At 41.6% G+C, this 23001-nt stretch overlaps 1 protein-coding gene across 1 annotated transcript in view; it reads left to right on the plus strand.

Moving 5' to 3' along the window:
• ITGA9 (integrin subunit alpha 9) overlaps positions 1–23001 on the plus strand; it is a gene marked incomplete at its 5' end in the record, with an annotated part of 538072 nt that overhangs the window by 342116 nt on the left and 172955 nt on the right. Inside the window, one exon of the mRNA XM_007945751.1 lies at positions 19415–19565. Within this exon, the coding sequence (XP_007943942.1) occupies positions 19415–19565 (151 nt within the window). The remainder of the gene's footprint in view (positions 1–19414; positions 19566–23001) is intronic.

Below are 23001 nucleotides of genomic sequence, written 5' to 3' on the forward strand. Positions count from 1 at the left end.
AAGAACCCCTCAATGAGATGGTGTTCTGCTTACCTAGTGCCACTCTGACTAGAAAATACCACAAATGGGATGGCTTGAACAAGCAGGAGTTTATTCTCTTACAGTTTGGAGGTTTTAAGTCAGAGTTCAAAGTGCCAGGCTCTAGGGGCTGGTGAAAGCCCCTCAACCTTGGGCTTCAGCTCTGCCTCCTGCGCCTGGCCCACTGAAGCTGGAGGCTTTTCTTCACTCAGCTGTTGGCTGCTGAGGCTGACAAACCCAAGGTTGGCAAGTAACAAGGCACAGCCTTCATGTTACCAAACGACACAGCAGGCCATTAATTCAAGTCCATTAGAAGTCCCAAGATTGGCAGAGCATGGCAGGCTGCTGAACAACATGGCTACATGCAAGGTTCAAGTGTGCCATAAGCTAGAGACTGTTCCCCAAAGTGTCTCTAAGGCTGCTCACAGTAGATTCCACCATGGAGTTGATTAGCAGTCTCATCATGGGTAATACTACGTCCAGCTGCCCAGCCACTCAACCAGTCCCAGCCAAGTTAATACATTATTTCAACTACCACAGATGGATTGACAAAATAGCCACAACAATGGACTCAAACAAATCAATGATCATGAAGATGGCATGTTGTTGTTGTTGTTAAGTGCCGTCGAGTTGTTTCCGACTCATAGCGACCCCATGCACACCAGAACGAAATACTGCCAGATCCCGTGCCAGCTCCATGATCCCTGCTGTACTTGAGCCCATCATTGCAGCCACCATGTCAATCCATCTCGTTGAAAGCCTCCCCATCTTTCGCTGACCCTCCACCCTACCAAGCATGACATCCTTCTCCAAGGAATGGTCCCTTCTGAAAACATGACCAAAATAGGTGAGATGAAGTCTGGCCATTCTCACTTCCAAGGAGCATTTTGGGTGCACTTCCTCCATGACATATCTTTTAGTTCTTTTAGCAGTCCATGGTACTTTCAGCATTCTTCACCAGCACCACACCTCAAAAGCATCAACTCTTCTTCGGTCTTCCTTATTCATTGTCCAGCTCTCACATGCATATGAGGTGATTGGAAATATCATGGCTTGTGTCAGGCATACCTTAGTCCTCAAGGAGACATCCTTGCTCCTCGGCACTTGAAACAGTTCCTTTGCAGTTGATCTTCCCAGTGCTACACATTGTTTAATGTCCTGACTGCTGCTTCCATTGACATCGATTGTAGACCAAGCAACGTGAATTCTTTGACAACCTCAATCTTCTCTCCATTTATTGTGATGCTGCTCATTGGTCCAGTTGTGAGGATTTTTGTTGTCTTTATATTGAGATGTAATCCACACTGCAGACTGTATTCTTTCAGCAAGCAAAGTTGTATCATCTGCGTTTCTCAGGCTGTTAATGATTCTTCCTCCAATCCTGATGCCATGTTTTTCTTCATATAGTCAAGCTTCTTGGATTATTTGCTCAGCTTATAGATTGAATAAGTGTGGGGAAAGGATACAACCCTTACACACTCCCTTCTTGATTTTAAACCAAGTTGGCATATGACTGGGAAATATTGTGTTCTGTTATACATAAGGTCAACATGAATCAGAGTCAACAACAATAGGTATGGGTGCACTGTTGTTGTTGTTGTTATGTATGATCCAGTTGTCTCTGACTCATAGCGACCCCTCCTTGGATTTCTAAGGCAGAATCACTACAGAAGTAGATTGCCCAGTCTTCCTTTCAAGGAGTGGCTGGTGGGTGTGAACCGCCAAGCTCTCAAAACACACCACTGTGGAGTCAGATCTGACTCACAGCAACCCCTCCTTGGGTTTCTGAGGCAGTATCACTAGAGAAGTACATTGCCCAACCTTCCTTCCGAGGAGTGGTGGGTTTGAACTGCCAGCCTTCTGGATGGGTGCACTGGGCCTGGTGAAAACAAAGAGGGGCAAGTTTCTGCATCATGAAGCTGTAAGTCTAGAAGTGGAAACACAAATGAAGACAAATAATTATAATTCAGTTAAGATCATTATAATGGAGTATGAAGCACTTCCCTGGAAGCACAGGAGAGGAAGTATTCCACACAGTCTGAGTTTGAGTTCTTCCAGAAGCAGACTCTGAGACAAGGATTTGAGTGTAAATAATTTCTTTGAGAAAGATAGGGAACAAAGATACAGGAGTGATGAAGTATATAGGGAAGCCTATCATTGAAGATGTGCTATAACACCAGTGTTTCAGTTAGTTCTCTGTATAACAGAGCACCAAAACTTCTTGCCTTAAAACAACCATTTATTTATCTCCTGATTCTGCAAGTTGGGCTCAGCTGTGTGGGTCTTCTGGTCTCATTTGGGGTCCCTCATGCATCTGTAGCCAGCTTCAGGTTGGCTGAGTGCCTCTGTTTCTGGTGGTTGGCTGGCTATTAGCTAGAATGCCTCTGTTTGCCTTCACATGGTCTCTCATTCTCTAGTATTCTTGCTTGGGGTTATTCTTTTAGTGTGGCAGGAGTCCAAAAAATGGAACAGCACTGTACATACCTCATTTTCAGAACAGGTGTTTTGTCCCTTTTGCTACATGCTAGTGATAAGGAAATAGACTGTATTTCCTAATGGAGGAGCTGCAAAATCACATGGCAAAGCATGATTACAGAGAAGATATTAATTGGAGCTGTCATTTCAATAAATCTACCAGGCTGGTTACTGCAGTGGATGACTGGAGCTTAATATGGAGGGGAACTCCAGAAAACACCTCAAATTATTTCATCTGAGAGGTAAAGGATCTGGGGTGTTTATACACCTACTCCTGAGACACATTGGTTAAGAACTACTCTGGGGGTGGGCAGGTGGGTGAGTATGGTTGTTGTTGTTAAGTGCCATTGAGTCAGTTTTGACTTATAGTGACTGACCCCATGCAACAAATTAGAAATGCCCCCATGGGATTTTTCTTGGCTGTAATCTTTACAGAAACAGATCATAAGATCTTTCTTCACAGAACCACTGGATGAGTTCGAACTGCCAACCTTTTGGTCAGCAGCCAAGCACTTAACCATTGTGCCACTAGGACTCCTGGGAGACAATTAATTCCCTGCACATCCAGTTAGTTCCCTGTGACAGACAGCAGCCTTCTCTGGTTCTGGAAAAAGGCCCTCCGATGGGAAGATGAACACACTGGCATCATGGAGTCAGTCAGAGCATTCAGAACAGTCAGGAGGGTATGACAGGAGTGACAGACAATGTCTGTCACACCTGTTTTCTCAAAGTATCCCAGTTAATGAATTTATTCCATAATTTCCAGCAGGAATGTTAGATAGTTTTTTTTTACAAGACTTCTTCCTGTTAACTTTCTGGGAACACTTTCATTCCCCACTGTGCCAAACACTGAACATTCTCTATTACTATGGTAATTTTATTTCCTTCTTGGTTTGATGCAACCCAGTGATCCCAATGCTGTTGTGTTTACCCACATCTTGTTTCTTTCTCCCATTATTCCAAGCAGAACAACTATTGCTCATTTACTGGTGCACATTTGACTTTAAAGCAGACCCATGAGCCAGGTTTAGGGCAGGAGCTTTGTTCTTCCTTTCGTGAGGACAATCCCAAATGCAGTAAGGGATGTGCCCACAGCAAGTCCCAGGCAGAGAGAGAGTAAGACCCCTCACCACCACATCATCCTGGGAGGAAACTAGGCCGAGTTCCCTCAAAAACACTCGTTGTGTTTCTTAGGAGCCCTGGGCACAGCCCAGCTCATGGATGAGCACAGATGGTAACTCTGTGATGACCCATTGATCGTCTTACATAGAAACTCAGAGTAGCAACAAGCCTAGGGTGTGTGTTCTTTGTGGCTGGTAGTTTTATGCAGGGGCAGATTAGCCAATAAGGGAAATAAGCACAGGCTTACTGGTGCTTATTAGTCTCTAGTGAATAGTTTCACATGCTTACCTTGCTTACTGGGTGGTTATTGTTATGTGCCATCAAGTTGGACCCAACTCATAGCAGCCCCTCCTTGGGTTTCCGAGGCAGTATCACTACAGAAGTAGATTGCCCTACCTTCCTTCCGAGGAGTGGCTGGTGGGTTTGAACCGCCAGCCTTCTGGTTAGCAGTCAAGTGCCTTAGCCACTATGCTACCAGAGCTCCCTGCTTACTGAGTACTACATCCCTAATCAGGGATTGTAAATTTGAAAAGAAGCTTTGATTCTGTGGTACTGTAAAGGTACTGTGGGGTTGGGAGAGAGACAGAGGCCAGCCATACCTAGAAGCAGAATCTTTGATGTGGTAAAAAAATGTCTCCAAGCAGTAGCCAATAGCTAGCCATTGGAGATTGTATGTGTATGCATGCTTCCCTTAGTCACAGTGATGATAATTCACTATGGATTAGTAGGTAAACACAAGTAAGCCCATGCTTATCTTGCTTATTGGGTAATCCAACCTTCTGAAGGAGCTACCAGCAACACAGTATGAAGCTGGGAACTGAGGGGTTACCACCTGAGGAATGACCAATTTCCTTTGTTGGGCAAATACAGAATGTTAAGGGGACTCACTTGGCTTTTAGGACCTTACTGTGGCATAGTGCCTAAGGCATTTGACTGCTAACCAGAAAGCTAGCAGTTCAGACCCACCAGCCACTCCTTGGAAGGAAGGTTGGGCAATCTACTTCAGTAGTGATACCGCCTCAGAAACCCAAGGAGGGTCTCTGTGAGTCAGATCTGACTTGACAGCAGTGAGTTTGTTTTTGTTTGTTTTGTGGAGAGAGAAGTGGTGGTCAGTGGTAGAATTCTTGCCTTCCATTCCTAGCTAGTGCACCTGTCAGTGGAGGCTTGCATGTTGCTATGATTCGAAACAGGTTTCAGATTAAGACTGACTAGGAAGAAAGACCTGGTTGTTATCTACTTTTGAAAATCAGCCAGTGAAATCTCTATGGATTACAGTAGTCCAGTCCATTGTACATGGGGTTGCCATAAGTCTGGAGCCAATTGGACAGCGCTAACAATAACAGCAACATATAGAACAGCAGAAATCTATCCCAACTCACAGAGTATTTCAGGGACCAGGCAGCCCTCTCTCTGCTGAGCAGAGACTAGCAGATTTTCTAGTGAGCCTTGAAGGCAGGACTGAAGCAGTAACCACAGTGTCAGAAGAGGCTGGGAACTTGATTGTCTTTGGCTTCTCTCCCGAATGGCCTGAGAAGTATGGGTCTACCTCACGGGTGTTCCTATAAAATTTTATTTGGTAATATTTTCCTTCACTTCCAAATATAGTCAGCCATTGGAGATTTTATGTGCGTGCGTCCTCCCCTCAGAGTTATAATGGTAAGGCTGTTATTGTCCTCACTGGACATTGAGCCTGAGGAAAGGACCTATTAAGTGCATGCAGCAACTAGATCTCTCTTTCTCTCAACTCCAGAGCAGATAGTGAGCAATGTATTGTTCCTTTGCTAAGATTTTTGCAGTTGGTTCTGTATGACTGTCTGTATTGGTCTCTTGCCACTGATACTGAACTTATCCATCCTAGAGCAGACTTCGTTACTATGAGAAAAGCACAACTCGCGAGATGCCCAGCTGTTCTGTTTTCTGAAGTGAAGTCATAGACACACACACACTTACACATTGTTGTTGTTGCTGCTTTGCACATACTCTCTCATTAGCATCTCTCCCAAGTTTGTTTTGAGGCACCTGATAAACCTCAGAAGGGTACCATGCTGGCTGTCTGCAGATGAAAACCCAGAACAACTATGGCCAAAGGAGGGGCATTCTCTTTCATTTGTCTTCAGTGGTCACTGCTTCCCTGACTCTGGAGCCAAAGGGGGCAAAATTGGGTATAAAACAAGCTGCCATAAATCTCAGTTCATGTACCATGTAGGAAGAATCTAGATTTTATGAGCTTCATCCCTGGCTCCATTCCACGTGATCTTGCTCCAAAACTGACGAGACTGGGTGTAGTGGAGGCCATTAGGGCCACTCCCAGACTCTTTACTGTGCAGGTGCACGCATTTTCAGCTGCAGTAAGTGTCAAGCTCTCTGGTCTGAGAATTGCCCTCCCCTGATGGGAAGGTACATCTGCTCTGGGGGCAGCCCTTATCCAATAGCTGATGGATTTGTGGTACAAAGGCTGGCCCCCCTGCTTCAAGTGAGGACCACGTAATGATACAACTATATTCCAGAGCCCCCTGTGAATCAGGCCAGGCAAGACTTTACCCTAGATCACAATCTTGCTCCATCCTGCACCCCTTGCTCCCCTCCTCCCGGGGACACTGATAAATCACAGAATCCCTGGCACAAATTCTGCTTCCAGGGACCCTGAGCAGAGATGCTGTGGCGTAGTGCTTAGAGCTCACATGTTGCTTGTTTGTCCTTAGATCCCTTGGTCAGGCAGGCTTTTTTTGTTTTTGGACTCTGAGTTTCACATGGAAATCAAATCCAGTACATTTTATCAGATCATAGTGGGGGAGAAATGCACAGTTGTTGATGGACTTTATTTATTTATTTATTTATTTTGTTGATGGACTTTTTATCTAACCTCTTGGAATATAAGATTTTGTTCTGGCTTTGAAAACCCATGCTTGTGGAACGATGTTTAAAAGACCTCTTCAGGCTAGTAAGCAGGGTTCTGTATCTTTCACACAGGGTTTATTTCTGGACACTTCTTCCTTGGGACTTTGTTTCTAAAGAGCTATCTAAGGGGGTAAAGGAAGAGAGGGAGTATCCTTGTGACAACTTTCACTACAAAAGGCTCCCTCCCTTTTTTTCTACTTGCCATTGAGTCAACTCTAATTCATAGTAGCGCTGTGTGTGTCAGCGTAGCACTGGGCTCCATAGGGTTTTCAGTGGCTGATTTTTTCAAAGTAAATCACCAGGTCTTTCTTCCAAGGTGCCTCTGAATTGACTGGAACTTCCAAATTTTTGGTTAGCAATTGAGCATATAAACTGTTTACATCACCAAAAATGTCCTTATTGGTGGGGAACTGGACACAGTTACTGCCCCCACTATAAGAGAGAACACACCTAGAGCAGTCAGCCCTCATCACCAGGAGCATTAGGCTCTTTATGGAGAAAATTTTCTATGATAATGAGGTTGAACAGGGGGAGCAAGCCATTGTTTCAGTCAACAGTTGTGTTTCTGCAAGAGAAATTGTTGTTGCATGTTGTCGAGTCGGACCCAACTCACAGCAGCCCCTCCTTGGGTTTCTGAGGCAGTATCACTATGGAAGTAGATTGCCCAACCTACCTTCCCAGGAGTGGCTGGTGGGTTTGAACCGCCAGCCTTCTGGTTAGCAGTCAAGTGCTTTAGGCACTACGCTACCAGAGCTCCCACAAGAAAAACAGACAAATTAAAAAAAAAACAAAAACATTTTTTTCTCATGTAGAAAAACAATTTGACCTCCTAAGCCAAAAAGGACAAAATTCTCATTTCTACACCCCCACCCCCCCACACACACCAATTTCCCCAGATTCTTCAGGTTTAAAGGAGATTCATTGTTAGTACAGGGATGGTAGATTGAGGTGATTGAAGTGAACAGAAGTTACTAAGGTATTCTCAGCTGCCCTTTAGAAATGCCGTTCTTATACCATAACCAGGAAAAGACACCACTTGGATGGAAAACTACAGACCAGTATCCCCTATAAATATCGATGCAAAAATCTTCAACAAAACCCTAGCCAGTAGACTCCAACAACTTATAAAAAAAAAAAAAAAAACACAACATCATGACCAAGTGGGATTCATACCAGGTATGCAAGGATAGTTTCAACATTAGAAAAACAATCAATGTAATCCACCACGCAAAACAAAGGAAAGAACCATGTGATCATATCAACTGATGTAGAAAAAGCATTTGATAAAATCTAACACCCATTCTTGATTAAATAAATAAATATAAATAAATAGACCTCTCAGCAAAATAGGAATAGAAGGGAAATTCCCCAACATAATAAAAGGCGTATAGGCAAAACCAGCAGCCAACATTATTCTCAACTGAGAGAGACTGAAAGCCATTCCCCTTGTGAATGGGAACAGATAAGGATGCCCTCTATTACCACTTCTGTTCAACATTGTATTGGAAGTCCTACCCAGGGCAGTAAGGCAAGAAAATGAAATCAAAGACATCCAAATTAGTCAGGAAGAAATAAAACTATCCCTTTTGCAGATAATATGATCCTATATGTAGAAAATCCCAGAGACTCAGCAAGAAAACTACTTATTGAAAGATTTAGCATAGTGGCTTGATACAAAATCAATATACAAAAATCGGTTAGTTTCCTCTACACCAACAAGGACATCTCTGAAAAGGAAGCAAGGAGATCAATACCATTTATAATAGCTACTAAGAAGATGAAATACTTGGGAATACATCTTACCAGGGACACAAAAGACCTATAGAAAGAAAACTACAATTTCTTTCTAATTTCTTGAAGTAATTTCTTTCTGATTTCAAGAAATTATAAGAGATCTACATAAGTGAAACAACATATCATGCTCATGGATAGGAAGACTGAGCATCATGAAAATGTCACTACTACCCAAAGCAATCTATACATTCAATGCAGTCCCTATCCAGATCCCATCAACATTCTTTAAAGACATGGAAAAAACAATCACTAATTTTACATGGAAAGGAAAGAGGCCTCAAATAAGCAAAGCAATCCTGAAGAACAACAACAGAATGGGAGGTCTCACACTCCTAGATCTCAAAACCTACTATACAGCCACAGTAGTCAAAACACCCTGGTATTGGTACAACTACAGACACATAGACCAGTGGAACAGGATTGAGAACCCAGAAATAGCTGACCTATGGTCAACTGATCTTTGCCAAAGGGCCAAAATCCATTAAATGGGGAAGAGATAGTCTTTTTAACAAATTGTGCTGGCAAAACTAGATAGCCATTTGTAGAAAAATTAAACAAGATCCATACCTCACACCATACACAAAAAAACTAATTCCAGATGACTCAAAGACCTAAATGTGAAACATAAAACTATAAGGTTCATCCAAGGAAAAATAGGGACAAATTTAGGGCATTTATAGCATAAATAGACTATCAAGCATAACCCATAATGCACAAACAGCAGAAGATGAACTAGATGATTGGGACCTTCTAAAAATTAAATTCTTATGTGTATCAACAGGCTTCTCCAAAAGAGTGAAAATAAAACCTACAGATTGGAAAAAAAAATATTTGGCAATGACGTATCAGACAGAGGATTTATCTCTAAAATTTACAGAAAACTCCAGCACCTCAACATTAAAAGACAAACAATCCAATTTAAAAATGGGCAGAAGACATGAACAGACACTTCACCAAGGAAGATACTCAGGTGACCAACAAACCACATGAATAAATGTTAGTGATCATTAACCATTCCAAACCAAACCAAACTCACTGCCATCGAGTCAATTCCAACTCATAGTGACCTCCTTTGGGTTTCCGAGGTAGTAAATCTTTACAGAAGTAGACTTCCCAGTCTCATTAACCACTGTTGTTGTTGTTATATGCCATCGAGTTGGACCCGACTCATAGTGACCCTTCCTTGGGTTTCCGAGGCAGTATCACTATGGAAGTAGGATTGCCCAACCTTCCTTTTGAGGAGTGGCTGGTGGGTTTGAACTGCCAGCCTTCTGGTTAGCAGTCAAGTGCCTTAGGCACTATGCTACAAGAACTCCCCATTAACCATTAGAGAGATGCAAATCAAAACAGCAGTGAGATACCATCTCACCTCAGCACTTATAGCAAAATTCAACAAGACAGAAAATAGCAAATTGTAGTGAAGATGTGGAGAGATTGGGACTCTCACACTTCTGCTAGAACTGTAAAATGATATAACCACTGTGGAAATCAGTATGGCAATTCCTTAAAAAGTTGGAAATAGGAACACCATTTGATCCAGTAATCCCATTATTAGGTATATATCCTGAAGAAGTTAGAGCCAGGACACGGACAGACATATGCATGCCCATGCAGCACTATTCACAATAGCCAAGAGATGGAAACTACCTGAGTGCCCATCAACAGAAGAATGAATAACCAAACTGTGGTACATACACACAATGGAATACTATGCAACTCTAAAGAATAATGTAGAGTCTATCCCATAAAGTAGATGAACTTGGAGGACATTATGCTGAGTGAAATAAGTCAATCACAGAAGGACAAATATTGTATTAATACACTACTATAAAAAGTCAAGGAAAAGTTTATACATGGAAGGAAACTTTCTTTGTTGACTCCCAGGGGAGGGGAGGAAAAATTCCTAGATCGATTGGGGGGGAAATACATATATATATTTTATAATAATCACACCAAAGATTATTAGTGGTTACCAGGGGTGGGAGGGAGGGAGAAAGGGGAAGCTTTTGTTTGCAGGGCATTGAGTTTATGCTAATGGTGGTGGAATATTTTAGAAAAAGATAGGGGTAATGGTAGCACAACATGAAAAATGTCATAATGTCACTGAAATATAATTGTAGAAGTTATTATGTTGGTGAATGTCTTGTGTATATTTTTACCACAATAGAAGTAAAAAAAAATAAAGAATCATGGAAAAAACCACGTTACTAAACCACAGATTTATTTAGCCTTCCTATCGCTGTATTTTAGTATACTTGGTTTCTTTGCAATTCCTATTTTTCATTTCCTGCATCCAAAAACATTATTTTGAGAAAGGATTCATTCACTTCACTAGGTTGCCAAGAGGATGTATGATACAGCAACAGGTTAAGAAGCTCTGTTCTAGAAGTTTCCAAAAATTTTACTCTGCTTACTGGAGTTGACAAAATGTTTTTATTATGATATCCAAAACTGGGACTTCATTATAAGGCTGTTATCAAGTTATACTTTTTTTAAACATAAGACCAAACCTAGAAGCCACTAGAGGAAGTACTGCCATGACTCTGTGACTCCAAACATCTATTATACACTGATTATGAAGTAAGTTGTTACTTATAAAGTTTTGATTGGCTAATTTTTGAAAGTAGATCATCAGACATTTCTTCCTAGTCTTAGTCAGAAAGCTTTGCTGAAACCTGTCCACCATGAGTGGCCCTTCCATTATTTGAAATACCACTGACATAACTTCCAGCATGACACAAGCCACCATAGTATGATATGACAGACGGACAGATGGGAGGTAGATTGACATAATCACTACAGCAGTGGACTCAAATGTACCAGTGATCACAGAGATGGTGCAGGACTGGGCACCTTTTCATTCTGTTACACATAAGGTCACCGTGAGTCAGAGCCCACTTGACAGCACCTAACCACAACATTAAGTAAACCTGTTTTTTTTTTTTTTTTTTTAAGAAACAGGTGTCCTTAGGTTGAATGTCTATCAGAGCATAGATAAACTCAAGAAAACTAGTACTTCAGGCCCAAGTAGAGAAACTTGGCATTGTGGTTAATGTGAGCAGGCACACTGGGGACCAATGGGTACGTTTGTGAGATTTATGGATTCTTGTTGCTACCTTCAAGGATCCCAGAAATCCAGAGAACCAGGTGGGAGCAGCTGCTTTCTGTTCCCCTGTGAGGGAACTGTCTCCCCAAAGAGGACAAAGATTCAAACTCCAAGATGGCTTGTAGTTTCAGTGTTTTCTGCTGGTGACCATTTAGGTCCTCCATGTGCTTCTTGATCCAACGGCAGGAAAACTTGTGGCCACAGTGGAGTTTTTTGTCTCAGGACTGTGGTGACCTGCTGATTTGTGCAGTAGAGGGTGGCACTATACACTGCTAGTACAAGTCATACCCCACCCCACACCGTCGTTGTCGCATGGTATCAGACTTCAGAGCAGTTTGCAGATCTTGGGAATTTCCCTGCCCCCCCCCCCCAAAGCATTCTTTGTCCTTAATCCAGTTGTTACAGAGAGTGAACCTGATTTGTTCCAGATGTCCTAAGATTTAGTGATTCCGGAAACTACTCCTAAAGTAAAGGCTGATGAGGATTTGAATTCCTCTGTTAGCTGGGAACCGGCAGTTCTTTTCACAGTTAGACAGATGGGGCAAGTGGAGGGAGCCCGAGCTGCTTAGAGGGACAGGGAGGCCCTCTGGCTTGCTGCATTTGCCTCCTCAGGAAGGAGATGACTTGTGACACAAATCCCGATTTTACCTCTTTTTGAGTTGCTACATGAAGGAGAGCTAGGGGTCGATTTATACTAGCAAAGTCAGTGGGGATGCAGCCATGTTGTGTTTTAAAAGTAAAAATATTTACCTTAATTAGCTAAATGTTGCTAGGGGAACCACCTTAATAAATGCTTTTCTCTTTTCTCTCAAGTTATGAGCTTAAAATTGGCCCAGGGAGGTATGTGTAAGGGAGGTAGAGGCATTTTTGGCTTCACATAGGTGGTTTTCAAACCGGAAATGCAGCCTCAGGAATCATTTCCCTGACCTACTGTAAACTTTAATTGAGGTGCCTTTCAGAGGTGCCTCACAATCACTAACTGAAGTCAATCACCATGTGGGTCTGTTTTGCATGGTTAGAAAGGATTTATAAAGTACAGTGAGATGTGAAACACATCTCAGATTATATGGATAATAACCCACTGTTGGAGAAAAGTAAAACATACATGCATACATATAGTGTATTTTCTTTAATGGTAGTGTTACTGGTTTATGCAGTATTTGAGGATATAAACAATATATATATATCAAAGTTACTTAAGGGTGTGGATTTAAAACAAAAGCAAGATGCAATTCACATAGGCAGTTGCTGTTTGGATTTTTCAAGTGTATTTGAAAGTGGACAGATGTCCAGGTGCTAGTCTGGGACAAACTGTGTAAATGCTAACACCCTGGGGACTCAGCTGACCCTGGGCCAGACTCCTGGGATAGGTAGCCAGAAAATCAAAAGCAGGAGGAGAATCTGAGTAGTGGTGGAGGTACTTTAAGTTGTCTTCACTTTCAGCAAGGAGGCTTGTGTCATCTGCATATCACACACAGATTGTTAATGAGTCTTCTTCCAATCCTGATGCCCTGTTCTTCAGCATATTGTCCAGCTGTGAAGCTATATTAGCAAGGACCTCCAAAATTTAGGAATTTATGTTTACCCAAATTTATTTTATTTTCCCTGGACCTTTACTTCACAAATAATATTAATCACAGAGCAAGTATGTATCATTGAAGAATAGTTACAAATCAACCACATTTTATCATCTTTGAAGTGTGATGTCTATTTTTCACTTAATTCAGATTAGTGACATTTTAAGTGTTCGATAGACATATGCTGTGACTGTGCTTAGTATGGCTCTAAAACATGCACTTCAGATTTGTCCCACCCAGTAGGCGAGGGAGCTGGAGTAATTATATACAAGTTCCATTACTTATTGGTTGAGGGCTGCTGCAGGGGATATCTTAATTCAGAGGTGCTTTGCTGGCCTGCAGAATGGACTCCAGCCAGATAAACGCCTCCAGGGGATGCTGGTAGATGGAAGTGCAGCTTGTGCAGGCTACAGTGAGACTCTAGCAGACAGGATAAAACCACCCATAGCCTATTACATTTTGTAGTATCTTCACTTTGGTACCTCATGTTAACAAATGACTTGCTGTACACCTTGCCTTGGTGACTAAACATAACATGATTAAGTTCCCTGGCCCTATAGGTTTAAACTCAAAATCCTTACCCTGGCATTTAAGATCCATGGGAATCTGGACCTACAGATTCTACTTGCTTCCCACTAATCCCATTGCTAAAGACATCCTTTTCCTGATTCTTCCCATATTATGTCTGACCCACCTCCATCCCTTTGTTCATGTTTATTTTTTCCTCTCCTTGGAATGTTCTTCCTGTTTCTCTACCCACTCATTTGTTCTTCATTCTTTAAGACATGGCTGAATTCCTTCCTCCTCCAAGGAGCTTCTTATGACAACTTCAGTCTACAGTGATTGCTTTCCCTCACATTTCTCTTGCACTTTATTCTGCAGCTGTGGCTTTAGCATGACTTGTCTCATTAACTTTGTAGTACATTCCCTGGGTAATTCATTTATCAGCATGTATTTAGTAGGAGATACCTAGAAGGCCCCACTCATTCCATCTTAATTAATACCCACCCATCCCTTAATTTTTCATGTTATTATCAGTTCCTTCAGTACATGTGTTTATGTCTCTCATAGGAAGCTACCACATAAGCAATTGGGCTTTTAAGGCTTTGTTAGGCACTAAGAGTTGAAGAGCTGTGACAGCTGTCAACCAAGAGCCAAGAAGGGAGATTGCCTATTAGAGCTACTTGGAAGGATCTGGAATCATCCTGAATGCCCCCACAAATGTCAAGAAAAGTTGTCAAGGGGAAAAATAAGCATTTAAGAAAACTTCTTCGTCTAGTTTTGTAAGGTGACACCTCCCCAATATTCTAATAGCTAAGACAAACATGGGCAATCCTACTTCTGTAATGATAACTGCCTCGGAAAGCCAAGGAGGGGTTGGTAGGAGTCGGGGCCGACTCGATAGCAAATAACAACAACAACAAGACAAATATAATTTCATTCCTAATCTTAGTATAGTCAAGTCAGTTTTATATAAATTTTCTGTTATTTAGTTGTATTTTTATGTGCAATAGAACAGTGGAACAGGGAAAGGAGTACTGAACTAGGAGTTAGAAGGGCTGCCCACCTGTTCTGGTTTCCTAGTGCTCCTCTGACAGGAATATACCACAAATGGGATGGCTGAACAAACAGCAGTTTATTCTCTTACATTTTGGAGGCTTTAAGTCTAAGTTCAAAGTGCCAGGCTTTAGGGGCTGGGTGAAAGCCCTTCAACCTTGGGCTTCAGCTCTGCCTCCTGCTCCCGGCCCACTGAAGCTGGAGGTTTTTCTTCACTCAGCTGCTGCCTGCTGAGGCTGACAAGCCCAAGGTTGACAAGTAACAAAGCACAGTCTCAATATTACCAAACTGCATGGCAGGTTATTAATTCAAGTCCATTAAAACTCCCAAGATTGGTAGAGCATGGCCCGCAGCTGAACAATGACACGGGTACATGCAGGCTTCAAGTGTACCATACACTAGAGACCATTCCCAAAGCTGTTTCTTATATAAGGGAAGCAGACCACATATCTAAAGCAGCTACTCAGCTGCTTGTGGTAGATCCCACTATGGACTTGATTGCCAGTCTCATTATGAGGAATAACTACCACCAGCTCCCCAGCCAAGTTGACACACAAACATAACCACCACACCACCTCTTCTATGATTTGCTTATTGGCCTTAGGACAGTCCTTTAACTCTCTGACCTTTATCTGCAAAATGATAACCTAAAGAAGCTCTTCTGGCTGTCAAATTCTGTGTTAGATTTGATTATGTCTTCCCATTTTTAAGAATGAGAAACATCATTTATGATTTTAAATGACAATGGCTATTTACATATATAATATGTAACCCTGCTTTTATGATACGTTTTTGAAGGTATCTGTGATTTGTTGCATTCTTTGCTCAGGAATGCAGTCCCCAGTTATCATATTGTTCCTGTGGAAGAGTACCATCTGCTTCACAGTGTCTTTTATTAAATATGATTTCCATGAATAGAAAAAATAGGGATTGCCTCTATTTATGTGTGTGTGTGTATATATACCTGTGATTGTGTGTACAATCAAATATTTTTGTTAAGAGGCTGTCATCCCATTAAGTGTAGTACAAATGGTTCCCCTCCTTAGTAGCACTATGCCTAGTACCCCCACACCTCTCTCCTATGCCCACTGCCCCCACAGAACCTGCTCCTTCCTTTGTACTCTCATAAGAATGTCCTCATCCCTGTGGCTTAGCCTTAGCATAGTGTTGACTTCAACATGTCTTATGTGTCTGTTTCCTCCACTAGACTAGGAGCTTTTTAAGAGCTGGGACCATGTTCTAATCATACCTATATCTTTGGTGTCTAAGTTGAGAAAGAATTTTTTTAAAGTAATGTATGGATGGATGAATAACAGAAGAAAGGAAGAATGGGGAGATGAAAAAATGCAAAAAGGTAAGGAGGTAGGAAGAACGGACGAATTTGGCTTCCCTATGTTATTATCCTAGTCATCATTATCAAGTATGGTTGTGGTTAGCAAGTATAATAATAATAATATAGCAATAAGTTTCTAATGCAGATACAATTGACTAGACTACCTTGACTAATGTCAGTGTTAACATCCTTTACTCTACCCACATTCATGCTAATACTAACTGCCGTCGAGTCAGATCCGACTCATAGCAACCCCTCCTTGGGTCCCAGGCAGTATCACTACAGAAGTAGATTGCCCCATCTTCCTTCCAAGGAGTGGCTGGTGGATTTGAACTGCCAGCCTTATGGTTAGCAGTCAAGTGCCTTAGGCACTACTCTACCGTAGGTACTTAATAAACCCTTGTTGAATGAATGAATGAACAAATGAATGAATGGACAAACAAACATCCACTTAAAAGAACATAAAAGTAAATTGGAATTAACAGTATATTTTCTCAGGGAATAAAATTTTTTTTAAATGAGAAATGTTGTTCTTCGATAAATAAATACCCAATCATGAAATGTTTACAAAAAATCTCTGTGCCTGATTGTTTTAGTCTTTCAGCTAGACTATCAGAGGTTGATCTTTTTGGAGTCTTATTCTTCTTAGATGTCATTAATAGACATTCTTGCCAAAGCTCTTCCTTACTGAAATGGAGTTCATGTAAGAGCTGTAAATCAGATGGACTTTATGCCAAGAAAGATTTAAAGATAGCTCCAGCTGTGAACCCTACACGGCTGCATGAGCTCAGTCAAATTAGTTCCCCTCTCTGAGGCTCAGCTTCTTCTTCTGTAAAATGCAAAAGTTGATCTGATGATTTCTCGTAGGGATGTCATGGATGTTCATTCATTCAGTCTACAAAGATTTGTTGAGTTCCTACTATGTGCCAGGCACAGTTCTGTCCCTGGGAGTTCAATGATGTGCAGAATCAGACAGTCTCTCTGCCCTGGTGCTTAGATGCTGGCTGGGAGAGGCAGGCCTTAATCAAGTTGCCACACAAATGTATAATCACAGCCTTGGTAAATGCTATGAAGGACTGATGGAGCACATGGGGTGGTCAGAGCCCATAAGGGGATTTATTTTGGCCAAGCAAGGAAGTCACAAAGGACCTGGGTACATGAAGGACCTTCTTGCAAAGTGCTGGAAAATGTGAGTTATGAAGGAGAGGGGTGGGCTCTGGAGGATAGGAGGCTCTGGCTTCTAATCCCAGAGCGGTTCCATGACATCTCTCTGCATCTCAGTTTCCTCATCTATAAAAATTGAGACTAATATCAGGAGCCTTTTGCGGTGGTGTGAGGTTTCAGAGGGATGAGTCCCATGCTGGCAACTGCCATTTTCATACCATGTCTGAGAATAACTTTGATCATAGGTTTTTAGCTGTGAAGAAAGAGTGATGAAAACAGCTGTCTTAGGTTCTTAGGATTACTGTATCAAAGATGCTTTTAAGAACAGAAATTTATTTTCTCATAGTTCAGGAGGCTAGAAGTCTAAATTCAGGCCACAAGCTCTAGGGGAAAGTCCTTCCTGGTCTTAACCCTGGCATTCCTTGGCATTTCTTGCCTTGTAGGCAATTTCTCACATGAACTTTTTCTCACTGTCTGTCTCTGTGTTGTCTGTTTTTTCTTTTTGAAAGACACCACTCAGAAGGGTTTAGGACCCAGCCTACTCCTATGTGACCTAATTCCTATATGACCAAAGGAAAACTCTATTTCAGTCATTATTTACAGGTACAGGAATTAGGGTTTTAACATACCATTTTGGGAGTATAATCTAATCGATAACAACAGCTTTGAGACTTCTTTTTTAAAAATCTTCATTTGCCTTCTGCCTTGGACTAAAACTTGGCTCTTTGAGAGGTACCTGGCTTCCTATAATCATGGAGCCTGGCTTAAATTATTTGACTTTGCTGCATGATTAAGTGGCAGAGGCACAAGCTTCGGGGGCTGATAGGAGCTTCCATGTCACTGGCCTATTCTTTTGCTATTAATACATGAGTAAAAGTGGCCAATGACATGGAAACAAAACTTGAATGAGGGAGCCCCTCACCATCCCATGGTACCATATTCTCTGAGGAGCTTGGATACTTGTGAAGGCTAATACAATTCTTTCTCAAGTTAAAGTGAGCTTAGCTTTCTCTCTCTTCTAACTCCTCAAGGCCTAAGGAGTACTCCTTTAATCTTAGAAAAGCAAACAGGAGGACAGAAATAACCCATCAATTGTTTAAAATTAAAATGGCCAACAATAATAAATAATTGCCACAATAGCTTGAGTTCAGGGTCTTAATTTATTGGAAGCTATTCAAGAATTTGAAACTCTTCTGTAAGCTAATTTTTCACATCTTGTTTGGATCCTCAGAGCTCTTGCTTCCAAAGCAAGGCCATCAGAATTCTCATCACACATGTTATTCTTGTTGACGTGCCAGACATCAAGGAAAGTGAGGTCTGTTCTTCATGGATGGGTAGTGACGATGATTTCTGTTCAAAATATCCTGATTTCAAAGTATTGTAGCCTATTGAGATTTTGGATAGTTCTCTTCCCTTTCATGCTATGTTAGCTGAATTAATGGTTGCAAACAACCAAAACATAGTCTGGTTAATTTAAGCAGAAAAGGAATTTATTGGAAGGATATGGGCTAGTCTATAGCATAGGCAGGAAGGCTTGAGAATCAGTGCAGGCAGGAAATGGGGGAGGCAAGACTCAGCCCAGAATGCCACCCGTAGGCTCTCAACTCCCTTGCAGCCAGCTCAGGTGATCTTACATGGTCCCAGTGCCCTTGTGTCACCTTCAAAATTCATGTCTGTACTATGTCTGCTCACTGTACTATGGCCACATGATCACCCTTACATTACAAGACTGCACTTGGTTAGATGCCCACAATTAAGTGACCAGGAAGAGGAGAGAGGGAAGGTCTTCCCCTTTTCTGCTGATATGCCCCTGGCACCTGTCTTGGAATTCCCCTAAATCAGTAAAGACACCAGAATGCTGAGGAACCAAATATAACAGCTGTCCATTTCAGAATCCCTCCTATGTTTAATCACATTTTACTTTACAGTAACTAGTTGACTACTTAAAGATTGACTACTGATAGAAATTTATTTTGTCTGTAGCTAACATCACGTAAGTATTATCATCAAGCTCATGTGTCTCTTCATCATCCTAATCCCCATCATCACCATCTCTAACCCACTCTCTTGAGCACTACCTTCTCATTCCATCTCCTTGTCCCTCATGCATTGACCCTCCTTGTCTTCCCTCTCCCAGTTTTTGTTCCTGCTCCTATTTCATTATAAAAACAGAAGCAATCACAAGGGAACATCTATACTCCATGGGAGTTAACTGATGGCCCAAGAGTATGTAGCTGGTTCATGGGGATCCTGGGACTTGTTCAGATCCCAGTGAAGTTTCTGCCCTCCACCTCTAATTATTCCTTCATGCCTCAAATTGTATTAGTGTTAAGCTTTAGTGCATTAATTGCTGTTTAATTTCTATTGCAGCACTGATGAGAAAACTCCATATCTAGCTTTGGGGGCTGTGAAGAATATTTCCTTAAACATCTCCATCTCCAACCTCGGGGATGATGCTTATGATGCCAATGTGTCCTTCAATGTTTCCCGGGAGCTCTTCTTTATCAACATGTGGCAGAAGGTAAGGAGGCCACCCCTTTGTTCCATCTAGTGCACTTGCTGATTAAGAGATCAGGCTTTAATTATAGGTTAGAATATGCTATGATTCTGCAAAGACTATTTCTTTATGTAGAGTACTATTTGGAATTATTAGAAGTTTTCCCTCCTGAACTCATAATATGTTGGTACAGTGACGGAAGAAGCCATAAATACCAACTGAGAGAGCAGTATCTTTATCTTACATTGTCTTCCACCTCTTCTGACTTGTTGAACTCTCTTCCTACAGTTTTACGTCTGTCTCCAGCACACAGTTTTAGGTCAGTAGTCATTACTGTCAAAACAAGATAAGACATCAAGACAGACCACTACTTATCATGGTTGTTATCATCAGTGACGCACTTGATGTCCATTCCAGGGTCATGTACTTCCGCCTATACTTAAGCATATTTATTTATTTATGATATATTTGAGTGAATTAAGTAATTATTATTAATATGAATTGAATGAACATTTTTAGAGTATGTTAATTTCTTTGAATGAGATGAAGCTTAGCATGACTCTGAAAGGAAAAAAAGAACTGGTTATCTTCTCCTCTCCTACTCCCACAATATCCTTCAATCTTCCTTTGGGAAGGAAGAGGAGAAGGCTTCCCCATCAGAAATAAGGAGGAATAAGTGGACTCAACTAGATTTTATTGTACCTGTTAGTTGATCTGACTACTGACAGTTATTCAGCTTTTTAAAGTGTTTACAGCACTGAACCTACAGTGCCTTACAGTGAACTCAACATCATTTTCTGAGGAAAACCTCTGCTCTGCCCACAGATGAGCCCTTGGCACACCTTCTAGCAGGTGTGTGACCTTTTGATGAGGTGCATGTCCTGAAAGGCCATGCAGTTTTAGCAGGATTATGCCAACCCTGTCAAGCTTAGGAGACTGCAGCATGTGGTGCCACCCAGAATGGGGGCTTTCCAAGAACTTGCCAAGAAGTCATCTCAGACTCCCTACTGCTTACTAGCTTTCAAGAGTTTGGGGTTTGAGAAGGTCACAAAAGGTTACTCTAGGGGCATAAATAAACTGTCCAGCATTTCCAGGCTGCCCTTGCCATGGGTGTATTTCCTGGGGCCAGGAAACAGTTCATGGAAAAAGATGCAGGAAGCCTCTGCCTTAGAGGAGGACTATCTGCAGGCGACGAACCATCAGGTTAGTCCTAGAGAATGTGGACAAGGCATCTGCAGTGTTTGCTATGAAAGTATTCAAGAAGGACTGCACGAAGGGGATGCTTTCCATCCATCTTCTGCACCCTAAAAATTGTCCCTGGACTAAGTTAACTTTGGCAAGAGCAAACCAACTATCTATTGTTGTTGTTGTTGTTTGCCATCGAGTCGGCCCCAACTCATAGTGACCCCTCCTTGGGTTTCCAAGGCAGTATCACTACGGAAGTAGGATTGCCCAACCTTCCTTCCGAGGAGTGGCTGGTGGGTTTGAACCGCCAGCCTTCTGGTGAGCAGTCAAGTGCCTTAGGCACTATGCTACCAGAGCTGTCTATGCTACCAGAGCTATCTATAGGGCCCAATTATCTCTGTCTCCTCATAAAAGTTCTTTTATAGAATTGCATGTACCATGATGCTAAATTCCTATATGGAGTTTACTCAGAGACCACACTTATGAAACTTGTCTTTATGGTAACTGAAAGGATGAGGTTGATGCCAGGCCATTACATTATTCAGATCTCTCTCACTCAAGACCCACAGTAAAAATTTCTCTCCTGTCTCAGAAATAGATGTCCTTCCCACACCCTCCTCCTACCAAACCCAGAATTTTGGCTTGCTTTTACTGCCTGGATAGTCTTGTGACTGACTAGGTTTTGTTCTCTCAGTTGATTGTTAGAAAATTCAGAACAAATTCACTCTGCCATGTATAGGACTTTGTAGTATTTATTTTATAAACTTAAGTAGACTCTTGTATCTTTTCTCTAACATTTATGTCAAAAACTAGAGTAATATGTTCCTTTGTGAATTAAGAATTCTATACCCAGCCAACTTGCCCTTGCAGGTAAAATCATGATATTCTCAGATCTATGAAAATTCATAGTCTACTCAGTGTCCTACTTTTGATTTCCCAAAAAGAAGACCCTGGAACAGTGATGTAGATGCAGGTAGTTTATTTTGAGAGGAAGGGTTGATCTCACTCTGTGGTTGTGGAAAGTTGAGAAGGGGAAAGAAGTAAAAAAGTTGCTGCAGTGGGCAACCCAGCCTGCCCTTCTGTGGATCCTCTGAGAGATTGTGTGGAATACACTTCAGAACATTCCTCTGAGAGGTGAGGAAGCTGCTGGAGGATTTATCTGCCAACTCTCACTGCATTCATTGGGAGTTACTCTAGAGGCATAAACTGTCCAACGTTTCTCGCCTGCCCTTGCTATGAGCATACTTCCAGGAAGCAGTTCACGGAAAGAGATGCAGAAAGCTTCTGGTTTAGAAGGGGACTTTTCTGCAGGTGACCAACCCTTGGATTAGGCCTAGAGAATATAGGCAAGACATCTATAGTGTTTGCTATACTAACCATGAAAGCTTCCTGATATTCAAGAATATATCATTTGTTAAATAAAAAGTATATTCAATAAAAAGTATAAACATAGAATTAAGCAAAAACAATTTTACAAATATTTAAAATAGCAAATGTAAAAAACATTATTACCATAGTAAATACATAATTTAAAAGAGTAATAGTAAAAAAATAAGCCTATATCTCAGTTATACCAATAAAAAATTGAGAGGAAACCTGATATTGTCACTCCTCCTGCTTCACATTCTTCAGGATGTAGTTCAGACTCCTCAGCTGTTCAAGTCAGGCCATGCTGAGCCTGGCTCTCCCTACCTCCTTTCTTCCCAGGCGCATTACTCACCATTCTTCCACATCCACACTTGGATTCAGTCATAATTTATTACTAAAGCTGCCTTTATCCAGGAACTCTCTTTCCCTGTTTTGTTTAAAGAACTAGTATGCCATCAAATCTCAGCTCAGTTGTCACCTATCTAGGCTCCTAAACTTGCTGTACAGGACCTATCCCTTAGGAATGGATGGATGATTATCCCTCTTGTCCAAAGTCACAAGGCAATTCATGATTCAGGCCTCCAAGATTTCCAACCTTTTGTGTCATTACACAATCAAGTTAAGATACGAGCTGCTGAAACTGCACAAAAAAGTTTCCCCTGAGTCTGCTTTCATCAGTTTATTCTGGTCTTTCTTTTAAGGGGAAGCTGCTTATAAAAATGTAGGGTGCACATAGATGGTCATCTTCTCACTCTTGCCTAAAGAAAGTCAACTTGAAAACATTCTATAAAATAGGACTTAATTTGTTGGTGGTTGTCCTGCTGTCTGGCTGCATGTGCTGTTCGACCAGAGCTCAACACATAATGGCCAAAAGCTGGGGTGTAGCAAAGGACAGATCTGATGTACC

The sequence above is a fragment of the Orycteropus afer genome, unplaced genomic scaffold (genome assembly GCF_000298275.1).
Source record: "Orycteropus afer afer isolate SDZICR_OR568_19922 unplaced genomic scaffold, OryAfe1.0 scaffold00142, whole genome shotgun sequence".
Lineage (NCBI taxonomy): Eukaryota > Metazoa > Chordata > Mammalia > Tubulidentata > Orycteropodidae > Orycteropus > Orycteropus afer.